Source organism: Aspergillus ibericus, assembly GCF_003184845.1.
Source record: "Aspergillus ibericus CBS 121593 unplaced genomic scaffold BO80scaffold_16, whole genome shotgun sequence".
NCBI lineage: Eukaryota > Fungi > Ascomycota > Eurotiomycetes > Eurotiales > Aspergillaceae > Aspergillus > Aspergillus ibericus.
In genome coordinates, this window is record NW_020292114.1 from 360,236 (window position 1) to 376,152 (window position 15,917).

Below are 15,917 nucleotides of genomic sequence, written 5' to 3' on the forward strand. Positions count from 1 at the left end.
GTAGAGTTTGTAACGAGTGGATTGTGCATGTGTCTAATATACTTTAGATGCCTTTTTGCATACTGTCATATATGCACACTGCTCCTTACATGGGTGCGATCGGTATATATACTCCGACATCCTCGTCTAGTTATTTAACATGCCATCAGTTCAGCTTTTTTACCCCTTTTTCCTCCCCTATATATGATGAGAAAAACAAATGGCTCCTTATACGCCAGGTGTCGGTTTTTCGATCTCATAAAACAAGAGATAAACCTCGCGCTGCATTCCCAGAACATCGGATGTCTTGCATTCCTTGACTTTCTCGTCGGAGATGCGCCACCACCGATCGTTCGGCTTGCGGCGGCGGTGAAGCCGGGGTTTGGAACCGGTCGAAGCTTCGACTGAAGTGGCTGGTGTACTACGGTCGCTGGTGAAGGATGCTCGTGAAAATGACTTGCTCCAACGTCCACCCTCCGTGGATGATGGGCTGTGCGGGTCAGACACGGGTGAGAGGTTTTGCTTGGAGGTTGATGACTTGGTTCGAGTACTTTGGAAAGAGACCCGTGGGCTCGATGTCGGCCGAGGGGTGGGTGACGGAGGGGGTTGTAGCTGAGAGGAGCGAGTCGGAGAGGCTATTGACGTGGAGATGTTGAGATTTGCAGGCTCAGTGTCCGAGGAATTGCGAGCTCTGAGCTGAGGACTAGGGGCTTCGGATGGGTTTTCGCTAGCAGCCCGGCTCTGGGCGTACGAGCTGAACGCGTCTGGCGTTGAGAAGGGTGGATAAAGATGATTGCGTCGGAATGACTCGTAGTGTCCGCTGTGGTGGCTGCCCTTATGGCAGACAATTGCAAGCAGTCTAAACCACTCCCGACTCAAGATACCGCCGAGGGGAAGCCTCTCCGGGAAAGACACCTTGGCGGCGTTCTTGGTGGAACTACTTTGGTCAAAGATCGATCGCGAAAGATGAATGGCGACGATCTTGGGGAAGGTCGTGATCCGCATATGTCGCGCAATCCTTCGCTTGGGAGCGAGTTCAGAAGGTGGCAGGGTGACTCCCTCTAAGGGCCCCTCTGGGTCTGTAGCGAGTGCCGTCTGAATTCGCTCAATTTCCGCCTCGAGCTGTTTTCGGTCATCCTTGGTGCGTGTGCGGTGCAGTTCCTGGATCTTCAGTTCAACGGCATGCTGTAATCGACATTTGTCACACTTGAAGTCTTCGATGTATTCGGTTTTGAGTAAACCATCGAAGCAGGCGCTGAGAGTGGTAGAGCTCTTTTGAGGCACTTGCAAGGTCAGGTTCACGAAAGAAGTCTGATTAGGCCTATACTGGTAGTGGCAGTACAGGCACTCAATCTGAGACTCAAGCCGGCCTTCAAATGGAAAGCCATGCTCATGGTCAATTTCTCGGAGCTTGTTGTCGATGATGGCCGGGAGACCGGTTTCGGATCCGTCATCTATCCGCACCTCTACTTCAGCAGGAGTCTTGGGGGAAGACACATCGTCTGGTTCTATGATCTCCAGGCCTGCTGACGGTCCAATCATGTCCTTTGCTCGTTGTCGCGCTTTAACGCCGGCATGATACTCGTCGCAAAGCCTCTCCGCGACGATCTGCAAGAATTCCTGTGCATCCTGCTGGTTGCGACTGATGCGTGTCCGGTATGCATATTCGAGCGACTGGATGAAAGGCCGTGCGGAGATAGTCTTCTTGTAGATTGGGCGTTCGTTCAATCGATCCAGCATCTCCTTCAACGCTCTTGTGATAGTTCCTAGCTGTAATTCCCTTATTCTATCAGGCTTTCCATCCCGTGGCATCTCTTCCGGAGAAGGAAGTATATTATATATCTCGGGGCCGTCCAGTTCACGTCGATGGAGCTCTCTGATCAAGTAGACACGCAGATCGCCAAGCCCCGCAAGAGCCTGCAGGACAGAATTGATGAAGCAGTCATTGGCAGGATTAGATAAACCCACTATGTTCTTCTTGCGGGTACTATCGAGTGACTCGTCTCCATCAATAGTGTAGTTGGGCCCGAAGACGTAGAACAGAGCGATAGCCGCAAGAGATGCGCCCGCCGCGTAAGCGGCGACAGTGGTCGACTTTTCCTGCATCAAGCCTCAAACACACCGAGATATATAGGCGAGAAGAGGGGGTTGGGATACGCGGGAGACAGGATTGGACGAGGTCAATGCTATGGTTGGTCCATTGAAAGATGTGCCATGAGAGTGAACAGTTCGAACAGACACGGAAAGCCGGTGCCAAGACGAGCAAAGTCGAAATTCCCTCCTGCACTCGAATCCTCTCTTATATATGCGGGCCTCAGCTGTCCAAGGGTTCAGAACGGACTTCGATCAGTTGCCGGTAACTACGAGCGGGATCACAGTCAGCAGCAGTCTCCATAAAGCCGAGGGTGTGGAGAGGGCATGGGGTAACTTCAGGTAGACAGGAGGGGGCCGCCAATGACAGCGGTCTCACCAAAATAGAGTAGTAAGAGGCGCTGGTATCCCGCTTCAAGGCATGCCAACGCAAGAAGATCCGATAATCCCGTTCAACGCGACAGTCGCAATGGAACACTCCTCGTCGATTGGCGGTAGAGATGCTGCTGATGCCTGTGTCTTGCTTGGTATTCTCGGATGTTCCTCAGCGCCGAGCACCCGCCATTCTCTCAGCGCACCGACGGGACACTCCGACGCTTTCCAAGGCGGTTCATGACCCCCACATCTTGTCATAGAGTTTTACAATAGGGTCATCCTCCCAAATTTCTGATGATCATAGAATGATCCTATACGAGCCCGATAGTTTGTAGATCTGCAGATTTGTGTGTTTGAAGCGGTTGCAGACTTGTAACGAAGGACTCTCGTTGGAGCGTGCAGATCCCTCGCTGCCCCCTGAGATAGCCTGGCGATTTTGAATTCGATGAAACGAATGAACTGTCATGCCGGCAATTTCTAGGTGTAGCATGTGCGTTCCAAGTCAGAACTGATAGGAAACGAATCATCCCACGTACCCCCATGGGGAGCAATGAGCGGGTGAGCTTGGTGTGATGGGACGAAAACGGAGAGGGGCGGACCGATTGTCCTGGGATTGCCTCAGCCTCAGCCTCAGACCTCTATTATGGACTAACCTACGAAACAACTACAACTACGGAACAGGAGCACTTGAACTTGTGTAAACGAGCTCATACATATTTTAATTTGATTACTTCTTGTTGGCTCTAATCTAGTCAACTAGTTTCATAACCTAACTTGCCAATACTCAATTATTCATGAAATTCCCCGGGGAAGCATCGTAACGGTCGATCAGTATTCACATTTTATGCAATGATGCCTCAAAATAATGCCTGTCCTATGCCCGCAGGGACTCAGGCAATGTGGCAACCTTCTCATCGAAGAGATCCTCAGCCTGCTTCCAGACACGGGCATTTTGCCGGTCCTTCAGCTGGAGTAAGCTAGAGAGCAAGGCCTGGCTGAACATCTCAGAACTCTCACGGGGCAAAAGAGACGGGAGATGGTCGATGCTGATCACACTCAAGCCAGCGATCTGGTCTCCGCCTGACACAGTGACGGGAACCGTAGGCTTGTCGAAGGTGGTTGTGATATTATAGACCGGGATAGGGTTGTGTGGGTTGGTCCTGTCAACGAGATGTCGTACACCGATCAGCGAGTTGTTTTTAGATGGGGGAATATGAGCCTTACGTATCAGCGCTCACGTCGCAGATGACTGACAAGCGACGAGCGGGAGAAGTAAGGGTCTCCGGGGTAACAAAGCTATACATCATGTTAGCGTACAGGACCAGGGCACTGTTTCAGTAAGGGTGTCACGTACGGTGGAATGGGGGACGCAAGATAGATACAGTTCACAAAGATATCAGCATCCTCGACGATTTCCTTGAAAGGACCACCTGCAGAAACATGTTAGTGAACAAAAGTTTTATACGGGGTGAGCCATAACGGACCTTTCTTGGTCTCCTCGATATCCCACCGGATGATATCGGAGTCTGGGATACCGACATCCTTGGCCAAATCCACGGCGCCACTACCGCAACGACCAAGCTGCGGCATTGTCAGATATGCTATTAAGAGGGATGATAGAAAACTCACAGCTCCGATAACGAGAATCTTGGGGGAGCGGCCAGACTGCTTTTTACCAGCCTCGAGGGACTTCTTGACAGACTCGATCAGGCGATCCTGGTTAGCATACGGGGCCTCTGCAGGCAAAGGCTCGCCCTCAGGGTGCGTCAACTGCCAGGCCCAGTTCTTGACAGCCAAAGCGGACCCTGCGTACCCAGCCGACCAACCAAAAGCTAGAATACAAAAGAAAATCAGCTTCTGCGCTGAAGAGACGTTCAAGAGGGAGTCCTCAATCCTTACCAGCGACTCTTCGGCCAACATCATCAGTGAGGAACTCAAGATCCAAGAGAGTACCGCCTCCCCGAGGCCAGCGGCTGAGGACCTTCTCCCAGCCACCTTGTTGCTTGTAGCAGTGCGCAAAGGAGATATGAACGTGCTCAAGAGGGAAATCGTCTTCAGGGAGCTCCTTGAGACCCAGAATGTAGGCATCCTTGGGTGCATCCTTCACCCAAGAACCTTCCTCCACCAGCGGGGCGCCGACCTAGAAGAGGCTGGTATGAGGTTTTGTTCAACTGAGAGATTGTGTGAATGTTCGTACCTTCGCGAATTCCTCGTCTAGAGAGCAATAGCCAAGTTAGACACGTTCTCGAACCGATTGTAATTTATTAGGGGTATTAAGGGATATAACTACTGCTTAGCAGTTATGCCAGTCAATCTTACCATCAAAGATCCGCTGTGTCGAGCGTTCAACTGTCACTTCGTATCCGGCATCGATAAGAGCCTTGCAGGTTGTTGGGGTCACTACAAGACAGCACATTAATACCCCAGCGCCATGACCTGCGAGTGAAAGGGCCAATACTCACAGGCAGACCGAGCCTCGGCGGGCTTAGTTTCGGCACGCAGCCAGATCTTGTTAGAAGACATGATTATAGTATGGCAATTGGTGGTTCTCTGCAGTGAGTTGATGTTAGAGATCAAAAATTTTAAAGATCTTCGATCAGAAACTAATGCTATCACTGCTAGACCTATGACACAGACTTGCCCCTCTGGTGATAGCGGGGGTGCACGGTGGTTCCGTTCCGGGAATGTGACTCAGCAAGCCCAATCTCCGCCGATGTCGGCGATCTGAGACAACTTTATTACAAAGCCCTGCCCTGAATAACTAACTAGTGGCCCGGGGATGGCCTGGCAACACATGATGATACTAGTTACGCTATGACTCTAGTACTTCGTATGTCAGGGCCATAGGCCATACATGAGGCTACCAGCCGTGTTCATTCCTACATCACTACCTAAAGAAATATATACTTCCATACCATAAGTCACTATATTCCCAGCTTGTACCTTAATGAACACCATCTTCGAGTCGAAAGCCCATATCCGATGTCATCAAGGCAGGTGCCAGGGCGCTCAAGAAGCAATCTTAGTGCGACTGCGTGTTCGGCTACCAATACCATCTGTGGGGAGGTCTCTTTTGACAGTGGCTTTCGCTTTCTTGGGGCGCCCTCCCTTTTTGTTATCCCTGTTCGTAGCTTGGCCTCTTTTAGTGTTCTTCGCGGCTGTAGGAGCCGATGGTCCATGCGGTGCTCTGGCATCCTCTGCATCGGTGTTCTGCCTCTTGGGCGCAGGTTCTGTAGCCTTCTCGGTGCCAGTTCTATCTGCGTCCACTGGCGGAGAAGTCGGCTCATACGCTCGCTTGTTGCCTACTCTCGGCTCGCCAGCGGATTCCTTGGGAACAGCATTCGCAGTATCGGAGATTTGTTGGGCAGACGTAGTCTCACTGGTATGCTTTGCTTCATCAAAATTTGAACTTGGTGTAGGCTCGATATCCTTCACAGGCTCGGTTGCAAGGGAGGATTTGGCTACATGACCGGCGCCATTGGTTGGTTCTGATAGTGGAAATGTCATTACCGGGAAGGTGTACATAGTCCGCGAAAATCAAACAGGGGCGTAGCTGGCACAGGGAGCTCAGATGAATATACGGAGACATACCTGAGAATGCAATTACGTTGAGAATACTGCTGGGTCCGGAAGCCATGGCGGTACGCAGTCTAGTAGAATAACCCGGTAATAACGTTGCGTGATAAAGAGAGGTCGAGCTCTTCTGCACACTTTATGGTATGTGACGACAAGCGACCCTTGGCCCAATGGATTGGAGTATTACTGGCTAGGGAATAAACGCCCAGAGAGTGTCGCTGGTAGAAAGGGATCGAGAGGGCGAGAGGTGAGGTTGCGCGGTGACGGTTACTAAGGCACGATCAGGGGGCGCTAACCCGTTTCACGCCACACGCAATCTCGGTTGTCCCCCTCTCGGGTGTCAGCGCATGTCAGATCGAGTAATCCACGGTGCCACTAGACAGATGATCCGATGCTCAGCTCGAGGGGCCATAGATAAGCCCTAGATGTGTTGGGGCTTTCCTTGAGTGTAAGCACGCCAAGAAGAGGAGACAGCCTCCCTTAGCGGCAGGTGTGGAGCCGAATGCGGAGTATTGGTGTCCAGGGTGGTGGTGGTTCAGTGTGACCTTCCAGGCATTGATGGTGCTGGCTGGCTGGCGGCCAGACATAGCTGAGGGATCTTGTCCCGATCTGCGCTCTTCCGCCTGAATTCGTGACTCGAATGGTAGACATCAATTTTGCAGCTTTGCCCGGGGTAATGGAAGCATTGTAGTCCAATTTCTCCGAGATTTATACCACAAACATTGCAGGTGAATAACTACATCGATCAGGTCAAGGCCAACTCGATTTGCAGTAGCCCAGAAAGCGATGATTTTTCATGCTCGGATGCTGGTGCGTCATGTTCGACCTTTGTTTCATCCGACAATCGTAAGACACCTGACAACCATGCGGCATCCCTATGCTTCCCCCGGTCCGTCAAGATGCGGATTGCAACCGAGCAACTATGCGCGAACACGCGTCGTTTGATTTTCGATAGTGCCTGCAATGCCGCCATATCATAATCACGAACGAATTGGAGGAATGGTCTCGGATCGGGTTGTGTGGGATGATGCAGAGCCAGAGAGGCTGTGATAAGTTCCGAATTATACGCACGAGAGAACGCCCTGGAGTATTCTGAGAAGAGGCTCGTGGGAATTTTGCCACCGCTGTCTGGCGTCCCTAGACTAAGGTTGATGAACAGATAGTAACCGGCATTTCGAAATAGGCTGTTCTTGTCATGCTTGCCGTCCGGATACTTGGAGAAATACAGGTCGTTCACCTGCACATAGTACCGCATAGCAGAGCCTAAGCCGCCCCCATATTGGATTTCAGCGGCCACAAGATCAGTTAGAAGGCATCTAGCCCACAAATTTGTAGTGTCTCGATCGATATAACTACTGAAATCTCTAGGATCAGGAGCGGCCAACTTCATCCACCATAGTAGGACAGTATCTTGCATGCCCTCTGCGACCATGAACTTTAGCAAGGTGGTAGACGTTCGTAGTAGGCCGGTGGATTTTTGTCGGACTTGTCTGGGTGATTGGTGTTGAAATATTTTCACCCGATCGTCCCAGTTTGATGCACGCCACCAGTTGACAACCTTGGTGCCGGCTTTGGAATCTTTCATAGCCTTCACGACGTCACCACTCGCCCTTGCAAGCATCAACTGATACTGTAGACATAGGAAAAGGTCCTTTGACTCGACGTGTCCTGCAGCGGCTAATTCGTCGAATACCACCATGGGTTCTGTCAGCATTCTTCGTTGTTTGGCATCGCGCATGCCCGACGTATTACTGGAGATAGCAGACTCCGAGGGCTTCACTCGGAAAAGAGGGTTGTTCAAGATGTTGTGCATCAGTCGATCCGTCGCATGGGCCGAGGAATTGGACTTTGCTGGTGAAGGCTCTTCCGGGGCATGGCTGTGGTTGGACAAGGAAGGCTTATTTGTCGGATATTCACGGTCGAGCTGACGACGGAAGGAGGATGTGATAGCATTGAGGAGCTGCTTAGACTGACGTGGGGTGCGGGGCAGGGGAAGGTGAAGTTTAGACCAAGGAAACTTGACGGCCGGTGTAGCTCTCATGGCGGGTGGTTTTACACAGCGTCAGTCACAAAAAGCGGGCGAGGGGGTCGAAGACTATCGACAAATGGTCCCTTTCACCTGCTGCCCGGGGAAGATGCTTATCCCGCAAGTCACGAGAGGTTTGGGCCCGAAACGACGGGCGGTGAGCAAGGGCTGCCACCTCACCACGCGATCAGCCTGACGAAGCCCAGGAAGGGGATGGACATGATCCATCCCTCAATTGAGTTGGCCGGTCGACCAGCCGGCATTGATGTATCTACTTCCGGATGGACAGCGGAGGAGTCGATCGCATTCCCACGACGCCATCGTCATCACTGCGGTGGTCTACATGATATCGGATCCTCGTAGTGACTAACTAACTAGTTAGTAGTAGTGATGACGAAATCATCCTCGACGGAGGCAACCTAGAAACCCAAACCCAAACCCCCCTCATCGGTAAATGGCATACCGATCATTGCAAGAGCAGAGAGAACGAAGGATGTATCTATCTACAAACTGTACATAGTCGAGATAGTCGTCGTCGTTAGGGTACCCGGTCTGGTAAAGGAGGGAAGTAACACTGCGCCTGCTTGCTTGCTTGCTTGCTTGCTTGCTCGCTAAAAACGGAGGCGGGCAACCAACGCGACCGACCGAGCGACCGACCGAAAGTCGCCTTCTCTTCCCCTTCCGTTCCATCCACGCTCGAACCCCATCCATTCAATGAACTCGATCTGCTGCTAAGTAGTAGTCTTTCCCTACTAAACTTTCTGCACCTCCTCCCCCTTCACCTCTCTAATTATTATTTCCTTGCCTCCATTTTCCCTTTATCCTTTTCTTGTGTCTTTTGCATCCTTTTTCTCACTTGTCTCTTCCATCTCTTTCCTCACTTCCCTCCCCAAAACAAAACCCTGGCGGCCCTTGTGTGCCCTTAGTGGTTCTGGTGCTGACCTCTCTCGTGAGGCTGCATCTCATCATTGCTACCGTACTAAGTTACGACCTTTTTACCCGCTTTTTCTTCCCACTAGCCGCACCTTGTTTTCCTCCCTTCGTCCACCTTGGGTCCTCTCCATTTCCTTCATCTTATTTCTCCATTCGGGAGAATCATAAATACCATCAACAGATATGTCTGAAGTTCAAACAAGGCCTTCTGCCTCTCGTGGCAGAGTATCTGCCCGCGGTGGCCGTGGCGGCTATAGCTCCAGAGGTGGTCGAGGTGGTAGCAGATCCACAAAGGCAGACAACTCAGACGGCACACCTACCGCATACGAAGACGAGGGCGAAATTGGCCAGATGAAGAAGAAATACTCGGACACTCTGCCCATGCTGAAGGAGTTGTTCTCTGACTGGACTGATGAGGATCTGGTCTTTGCTTTGGAGGATGCGGACGGTGACCTTGAGGAGGCAATTGATCGCATTAGTGAAGGTACGGTTTCTTCCCACTACCGGGAACAGCTCAGGACTGCTGGCTCTCTGCTGACACCGCTGCTTCTATCTGCCCAGGCAATGTCGCTCAATGGGGTGAGGTGAAGAAGAAGACTACGGACCGCAGCCGCCCTAAGACCAAGGAGGTACAGAGCGCCCCAACCGAGACAGTCGTTCCCCCTGTTCGAGGAGGTCGTGGACGTGGTGGCTTTGAGGGTCGTGGTCGCGCCCGTGGTGACCGTGGTCGTGGTGGTCGTGGTGGCAGGGCCGGTGCTCATACCAATGGAACCCGCACAGAGAAGCCAGCTGTCGCCACCTCTGTTGAGGAGACCACAGCTACGGCTGTAGCTGCTCCCGAGCCTGCCCCGGCGACGAAGTCCGAAAAGACTGCCGATGTCGAGCCAACCGCCGCAGAACCCATCGACGACGGCGCCAAGGAGGCACCCAAGACCGGCGTGATTCCGGAAGGCACAAAGAAGGGCTGGGCTAGCTTATTTGCCAAACCTGCGCCGCCGCCTCCTCAGAAGAAGCCTGCTGCACCTGCTCCTGCACCCGCTCCCGCTCCCGCACCTGCTCCCGAGAAGCCTGCTGCCGCACCTGCAGCGGAGCAGAAGCCAGCTGAGCCCACACCTACTCCTGCCCAGGCTCCCATTCCGGTTCCGGTTCCCGTCCCCGTTCCTGTTCCTGCAGAGAAAGCACCCGAGCCAGTTATCCCTCAACCTCAGCCCGCCGCTGAAGAAGAACCCGCGGCAGCTACTCCTTCCGCTGATGTCCCTGCTCCCAAGGATGATTTGACGAAGAACAACCTTGCCCAGATCCCCGATGTTTCTCCCCCTGCCCCCACAGCTACCGCAGCTAGCACCGTGGGCAGTGCTCTTGACTCTGTCAATCTTGCAGCGGCTGCTACTCCCACCCGTCCTGCTCCCGGAACTTACCCTGCCAGTGCCTTCAAGCAGAGCACACGGACTCCTGGCACTCAACGCCGTGTCATGGAACAACAGGAAGCAGTCGTTATGCCTGGAAATCACGCTGTGGATCGCGCCGCTGTGCAATTCGGCAGCATGGGATTGAACGGCGATGCTGCTGATGTTGACATTGATGAGAATAGAGAAGAGGCCGAGACCCGTGCTCAGCCCCCTCAACACTCTCCTGTTGCTCCTCGTGCCTCGTTACCCCCTTCCACCCAGGCTCAGGCACCTACCGAAACCCCTGCGGTCTCTCGTCCGGCTCCGGGACTTCCTCCCGTACCCCAGGTGTCTGCCGCTGAGAACTCCTTCACTGATTTCGCCCGCTACACGGATGCTCACAAGCCTTACGACCCCTTCACCCAGCAGGTTACGCAGCCTCAGCCCCAGATCCAGGAGCCGTTTGCCAACCAAGCTCCTGTTCAGCCTACCGTCACGACCGGTAGCGAGTACTCTCCATTCTACGCCGTCGACCAACGCCTCCCCTATAACTACTACGGCACCTACGGTCAGTCTCAAGACGCCACTGTGGCTGCCCAGAGAGCAGGATTTGGTGTCTCAGGCGCCGAGGTGCAGCCCCACGTTCCCACCACTCAACCTCCTAGCCGCTACGGTCATGTTGAAGCTCCCAACAGCGGCCACACCACTCCTAACCCCACCCTTCCCGGCGCTACTCAGACCCCTACGGCTCAGCACATGCCTGGCCAGGGCGCTCACAGCTACGGATACGGATATCCGTACTACTCCAACCCCCACTATGCCTCGTATATTGGCCAGATGAACCAGTACGGCAGGAGCCGCCCGATGTACGATGACGCTCGCAGATACGACGACCACTACATGCCTCACAGCACTCAGTACGGTTATGGAAACCAATATGGCCCGTACGGCGGCAAGGCTGGAATGTATGGCCAACCTCACGCCTTTTCCTACGAGCACTCTTCATCGCCTGCAACAGCAGCTACCTTCAACCAGGCCATCCCGGGTCGCGACTCGGTCTACGGCCGCACCGGATCCGCTCAGCCATCTGAGAGCCAGCAGTCCGCGGCCGCCGGCTCCACTGCCTTCGGGTCAGGCATGTCGGATGTCTTTGGTCGCACTCAAGGCGGCTTTGGACAGAACCAGCCAATCACCCAGCAACCTCCGGTGACCACGGAGGAAACGAAGAGCTTCGACACCCCGAAGGCTGCGGGGCCCAGCCCTTCGCTCGCCCAGGCTAACCGTCCTGGTTCCGCGACCAACAGCGCCCCTGGTCAGCCGCAGGCCCAAACCGGCCTCCCCCCGCTGCAGGGTCAGCAGGGCCAGCAGGGCTTCGGTGGATATCCCCACCTAAACCCTCAGTATGGTGGAGGTCTTGGTGCCCTCGGCGGCCATCAGGCTGCGGCCACTCAGTCTCACCACCAGCCCACTGGGTACGGCAACTACGGCGGCGCAGGCTTCGCTAACTACTACGGAAACTCTGGACGTGGAGGCTGGGGAGGCAACTACGGTCACTGAAGGGATATGGCGTTGCATCTTTTCCGGGTGATGGAATTTCATTGGCTCTTTTTCCTCCGTTATTCTCGGGCGCGGCCAGCCCTCGAAAACATATCTCCTCTTATATTCACTTGTTAACACTTTTCCCCTTATGTCACTCTCAAGTGTGTAATCTCTACTCTCAATGAGAGCTTGGCTGGTTTTACATCTTTGGTTGATCTTTCCTGCAGGGTTGCGCTCATGATGTATTGAATGGAAAAAAACGTTATCTCTTTGTTTCTCTTTTCATCCATGTTCCTTGTTCACGGTTTTACGACATTTGCCAGTGTCTTCCTATTATACTCAAATGTTTTTCTACATCACCTTTACTGCTTTGCCCTCCGGCTTTTGCCCCTTCTCGATTCGGTGTCTGACGAAAACCTTTCCATGTCTCTCCTGCTCTCATCTACCCTGCATACTTTCCACTTCCTGCACTACTTCTTTGGGTTCGGTTGGGACGTCGTTCATGCAAATTGGCTGGATAAGGACAAGGGACGGGGGTTAAAGAATGCAAAGAATTGACCGGGACGGCGTTGTACCTTGTTTTCCAGTGTACAAAAGTAACTCACTATAGAGACGATGACGAGGGAAAAGACAATGGAGTAATGCGTGTGCGTTTCAAACTGAATCTGGGTCTTTTCCAACACCGTAGCTATATTTGTAGTTGTCAATCGAGGCCCTACCGGCTAAAGTCATCGGGTCCAGATTTTGGTATTATCTACATCCCCTCTACGCTTGTCCTTTGCTTTGGAGAAGATGCAGGTGCTTTCTCGGTGATTGTATGCGTTACTCGCAGTAGAGTCCCATAGGGGGCGGCGGTATTCCCTGAAGTCGCACCTCCGGCCTGAGGCAAGACCATTCACAAACCTCCCCCCTGGGGCTCGCCCAAAGGGGATTGTTCCTTTATTCACTACCTGTTCCCTCGCTAAGTCTCGCACATTCTTTTCTACTATCACCTCTTCCACTCACGCCCGTCTTTCTCAAAAGCTTCTTCCCCCTCTCCCACTCTATACTCCGTCTCACCCCTCCTACACCCTCAGTCTACCACCCTCCCTCCCTCTCTCTCTTACCTTCCAGAATACCTGATTCCCTCATCTCAATTGTAATAAGGACACCTGATCGACACTCTGTCAGACTTGGTCTGGTAGAGTTTCTCGGGGGGACGTCCAGGTGGGGTCTCTCAGTTACCCTCAAATTCATTTCTGACAGACTAACAACCTACCAGTCGATAGTATCGACTATCTGACGTTGTCAACGGTGCTGACACTGGCAAACAAGGTTTGTCAGAACACTCCGTGGTCGTGTGGTCTAGATCTTGCAGGACAAGCAGCGTAGAAACTTCATGGGTTTCTACTGTAGCTTCGTTTCATGCAGCCCCAAACATATTAGCAACACTATGTGTAGCAAGCACCCTTTTTAAAATAATCAGGGTGGGGTATGACTTGGTAGCTAGCCTTTGGGGACAGAAACTCAACGAATTTCTAACGTGACTGTGCAGCCACGTAGTCCTGGGCATACCAGCAGCACTATGTGCAGCAATCATCCTTATTGAACCAATCATGGTGTGGTATAGCTTGTTAGCTACTTTCCGGAGACATCACACTGGTGGTGACTGACTCTGGTTTTACAAGTTTGAAGGGTCCTGGAAAGTACCTGGGAGCTTGGCGAAAGCTGTGCACATTACCTCTACTTTCTTGAACTGGCTTGATGATGATTTCGCTCAGGGCTTTGTGCCCGAACTTCTGAGAGGCCAAAACTCCATACCATAATTACTGTTCTCTGAATCGGCTCGATGATGATATTGTCCCAGAGCCTTGTGCCTGATCTGCTGAGAGCGTCTTGCCGGATGTCATACCACTCTGCCTTTGCATTTCATTTTCGCCTCGGTGATGTACTCAATCCCAAGTTTATTGCCAATTGACCCTGCTGAGAGGCATTTGGATCTGTCCGTCAGGGCTCACTCTAACCACACTGTCGTCATTCATAATCGTAACTAAGTGCCCCTGCCTTCATGATGAGAATTCTCTTTGAGAGTCAACTCTCGAATTTCTGAAAGGCATCAAGCGATATTAAATCTAACTGGACGTGTCATTATGTGCGCATCTTCTGCTCTGGGATGTTCTATGACGCACAAGTCGCCTTGGTGATGACAATTCAGTGCTCTATAGGCACGGTTTCTGAGAGGCACACTTTTACGCCCCAGACTGGCTTCTTGAATGCATGTACCCTAGGATAACTTACTGTTCTATCCCTCGAATCCACATCGTAATGGCGACTTTGCCTCCAATAATGGCATTATACACATCAGTCGTTCGGTGTTTCCTACTAAGAGGTGTTTTCCTTATTCCCTGTTGTTGACAGGCGGCGCAACCATTAGTCTATATGTCTAAATGACCAAGTGAAGAATCATCGGGAAGGGTGACAGGCAAGAGGTTTATATTCCACGAGATAGGCAGCTGCACCTCCTCGGCAAACTCGATATATTGGTCAACACCTTCGAGTGCCTCGGACTAGTATTCCGATGGTCATGGGTTGTTGGCCAAGATACGTCATTGCCATGAAAAGTCATTCTGTCATTGCTAACACCTGATTCTGACATTCTAGGTCAGGTCGCAGTTTTTGTTTGGGTCCATCATAGGTCAACATGTTGATAAGTCGGCTACACACGATGTAAAGGCAGAGCTACCGGGAAGGATGGTTACTGTATATTGGATGTATCCTGCACCTATTATTGTACAAATTCTTTATTTAAAAGACCTTTCTGAAGCTAGGTTGCGGACTTATTGCTATGCCATTCAAATAACATGACCTGTTCTGTACCGGGTCGAACTTTGTCCTCTACAGTTCACATACAACTTCTCTTGACAGCGGCTGGTCTATACTGATGGGCGTATATATGCGGCTTTCTCCTCTAATAACAACACCATTGCTGGTCATATTACGCTAAAACTTTCACCACCAGCAAGGGGTCACGGTTGATGGACACGGATGGAAAAGGTATTCCCACATATCCTGTGCCATTCTTCCCTGTAGAACTTGTCGAACTACATATGTATTGGTCTGCGATGTGATAAATCCACTCCACTAAAGTACTCTAACATGCAATGGCCGAGACACAAGATATACTACCAAACCCAACACCACACTGCGGGCCCTGGAGCAAACTTCTCCCCGTCAACAATTGTCTCATTAGCAACGCAGTATTTCCGTGATTTGCTCATGGAGAGATATTCCACCATTGGTGACGGTGCGCGGTTTGGGGAAGCCAGTCATACAGACTCCGGGTCACACTTCAACTGCAATCAGATTTCCGGATTCGGGCTTGGGTGGCTTGGTGGAGGGTATAGGATAGCTAGATATAGTTTCTTCCGAAGAGATATCCGGATCACAGGGGTAGAAGGAGCTGCTCATGAACTCTATTATACCAGATGTACTCCGTATATCAATCATTGATATAAGAATAGTGTTACTCAGATGCAGAAATAACACAACCCGCCAGGCCACTCAATCCGTGGTTATCTCCAATTGTCTTGTCTCAGAGGGTAGCTATATTTCAGTGACTTGGCTTACTTGCAAGAAAGATCACCGCCTTCCATCAGGTCAATGTGCTTTTGTGTACCCGCCACGAACACAAAACAAAAACCGAAAAAAAGATATTCGTTATTGGCGCTGCCCGGAATCGAACCGGGGCTGGCACGGCCACAACGTGACGTCATACCACTAGACCACAGCACCTGTTGTTATGGTTGTTTACAGATATAATCAAATATGTAGACTACTTAGTATTGGTCCAGCCGTTTGAGGATAATGATAGATTAGATTCGTCTATTCTTTCTGTTGGATCAGATAGGATATAGGTTTGTTACTATTTCATGTTCCCAGGAAGTATTATTTAGGATAATTAACTCGGGTTATACAGAGGATTCATTGTACATGGATAAAGGTCAAATACATGTGGGTAGACAAAGTATATA

The 15,917-nt window shown here is 51.7% G+C and overlaps 5 protein-coding genes and 1 non-coding gene across 6 annotated transcripts; 2 read left to right on the plus strand and 4 right to left on the minus strand.

The window, feature by feature from the left end:
• Nucleotides 1-207: 207 nt before the first annotated feature.
• Nucleotides 208-5,080, minus strand: BO80DRAFT_405528 (bifunctional saccharopine dehydrogenase/ubiquitin carboxyl-terminal hydrolase; the record flags this gene model as incomplete). The annotated part of the gene is made up of 11 exons (XM_025717719.1): nt 4,908-5,080; nt 4,765-4,845; nt 4,643-4,659; nt 4,345-4,585; nt 4,075-4,277; nt 3,930-4,026; nt 3,800-3,875; nt 3,670-3,741; nt 3,336-3,605; nt 2,528-2,613; nt 208-2,090 (listed from the first exon to the last, which is right to left on the minus strand). Exons 1-11 carry the CDS (start codon nt 4,966-4,968, stop codon nt 208-210), a joined length of 3,087 nt encoding a protein of 1,028 aa, XP_025576036.1. The 5' UTR covers nt 4,969-5,080.
• Nucleotides 5,081-5,454: 374 nt separating this feature from the next.
• BO80DRAFT_434265 (uncharacterized protein) lies at nt 5,455-6,082 on the minus strand (the record flags this gene model as incomplete). Its single annotated transcript, XM_025720859.1, has 2 exons — nt 5,455-5,933; nt 6,037-6,082. 2 exons carry the CDS (start codon nt 6,080-6,082, stop codon nt 5,455-5,457), a joined length of 525 nt encoding a protein of 174 aa, XP_025576037.1.
• Nucleotides 6,083-6,403: 321 nt separating this feature from the next.
• BO80DRAFT_55542 (uncharacterized protein) lies at nt 6,404-8,169 on the minus strand. The gene has a single exon (XM_025724599.1). The coding sequence runs from the start codon at nt 8,060-8,062 to the stop codon at nt 6,767-6,769; it is 1,296 nt and encodes a 431-aa protein (XP_025576038.1). The 5' UTR covers nt 8,063-8,169; the 3' UTR covers nt 6,404-6,766.
• Nucleotides 8,170-8,961: 792 nt separating this feature from the next.
• Nucleotides 8,962-12,041, plus strand: BO80DRAFT_55536 (putative RNAPII degradation factor Def1). The gene is made up of 2 exons (XM_025724598.1): nt 8,962-9,464; nt 9,542-12,041. Exons 1-2 carry the CDS (start codon nt 9,164-9,166, stop codon nt 11,923-11,925), a joined length of 2,685 nt encoding a protein of 894 aa, XP_025576039.1. The 5' UTR covers nt 8,962-9,163; the 3' UTR covers nt 11,926-12,041.
• Nucleotides 11,959-12,571, plus strand: BO80DRAFT_55560 (uncharacterized protein). Its single transcript, XM_025724600.1, has one exon. The coding sequence runs from the start codon at nt 12,157-12,159 to the stop codon at nt 12,463-12,465; it is 309 nt and encodes a 102-aa protein (XP_025576040.1). The 5' UTR covers nt 11,959-12,156; the 3' UTR covers nt 12,466-12,571.
• Nucleotides 12,572-15,607: 3,036 nt separating this feature from the next.
• BO80DRAFT_t139 lies at nt 15,608-15,678 on the minus strand. Its single transcript has one exon. It is a non-coding gene; the product is annotated as a tRNA-His (tRNA).
• Nucleotides 15,679-15,917: the final 239 nt, after the last annotated feature.

What these genes read in the sequence shown, in the direction of transcription:
- BO80DRAFT_55542 (XM_025724599.1), bottom strand. Translation starts at nt 8,062, where the DNA reads ATGAGAGCTACACCGGCCGTCAAGTTTCCTTGGTCTAAACTTCACCTT.
- BO80DRAFT_55536 (XM_025724598.1), top strand. Translation starts at nt 9,164, where the DNA reads ATGTCTGAAGTTCAAACAAGGCCTTCTGCCTCTCGTGGCAGAGTATCT. An exon ending in AATTGATCGCATTAGTGAAG is followed by an intron (nt 9,465 to 9,541) that starts GTACGGTTTCTT and finishes CTATCTGCCCAG; the next exon opens with GCAATGTCGCTCAATGGGGT.
- BO80DRAFT_55560 (XM_025724600.1), top strand. Translation starts at nt 12,157, where the DNA reads ATGGAAAAAAACGTTATCTCTTTGTTTCTCTTTTCATCCATGTTCCTT.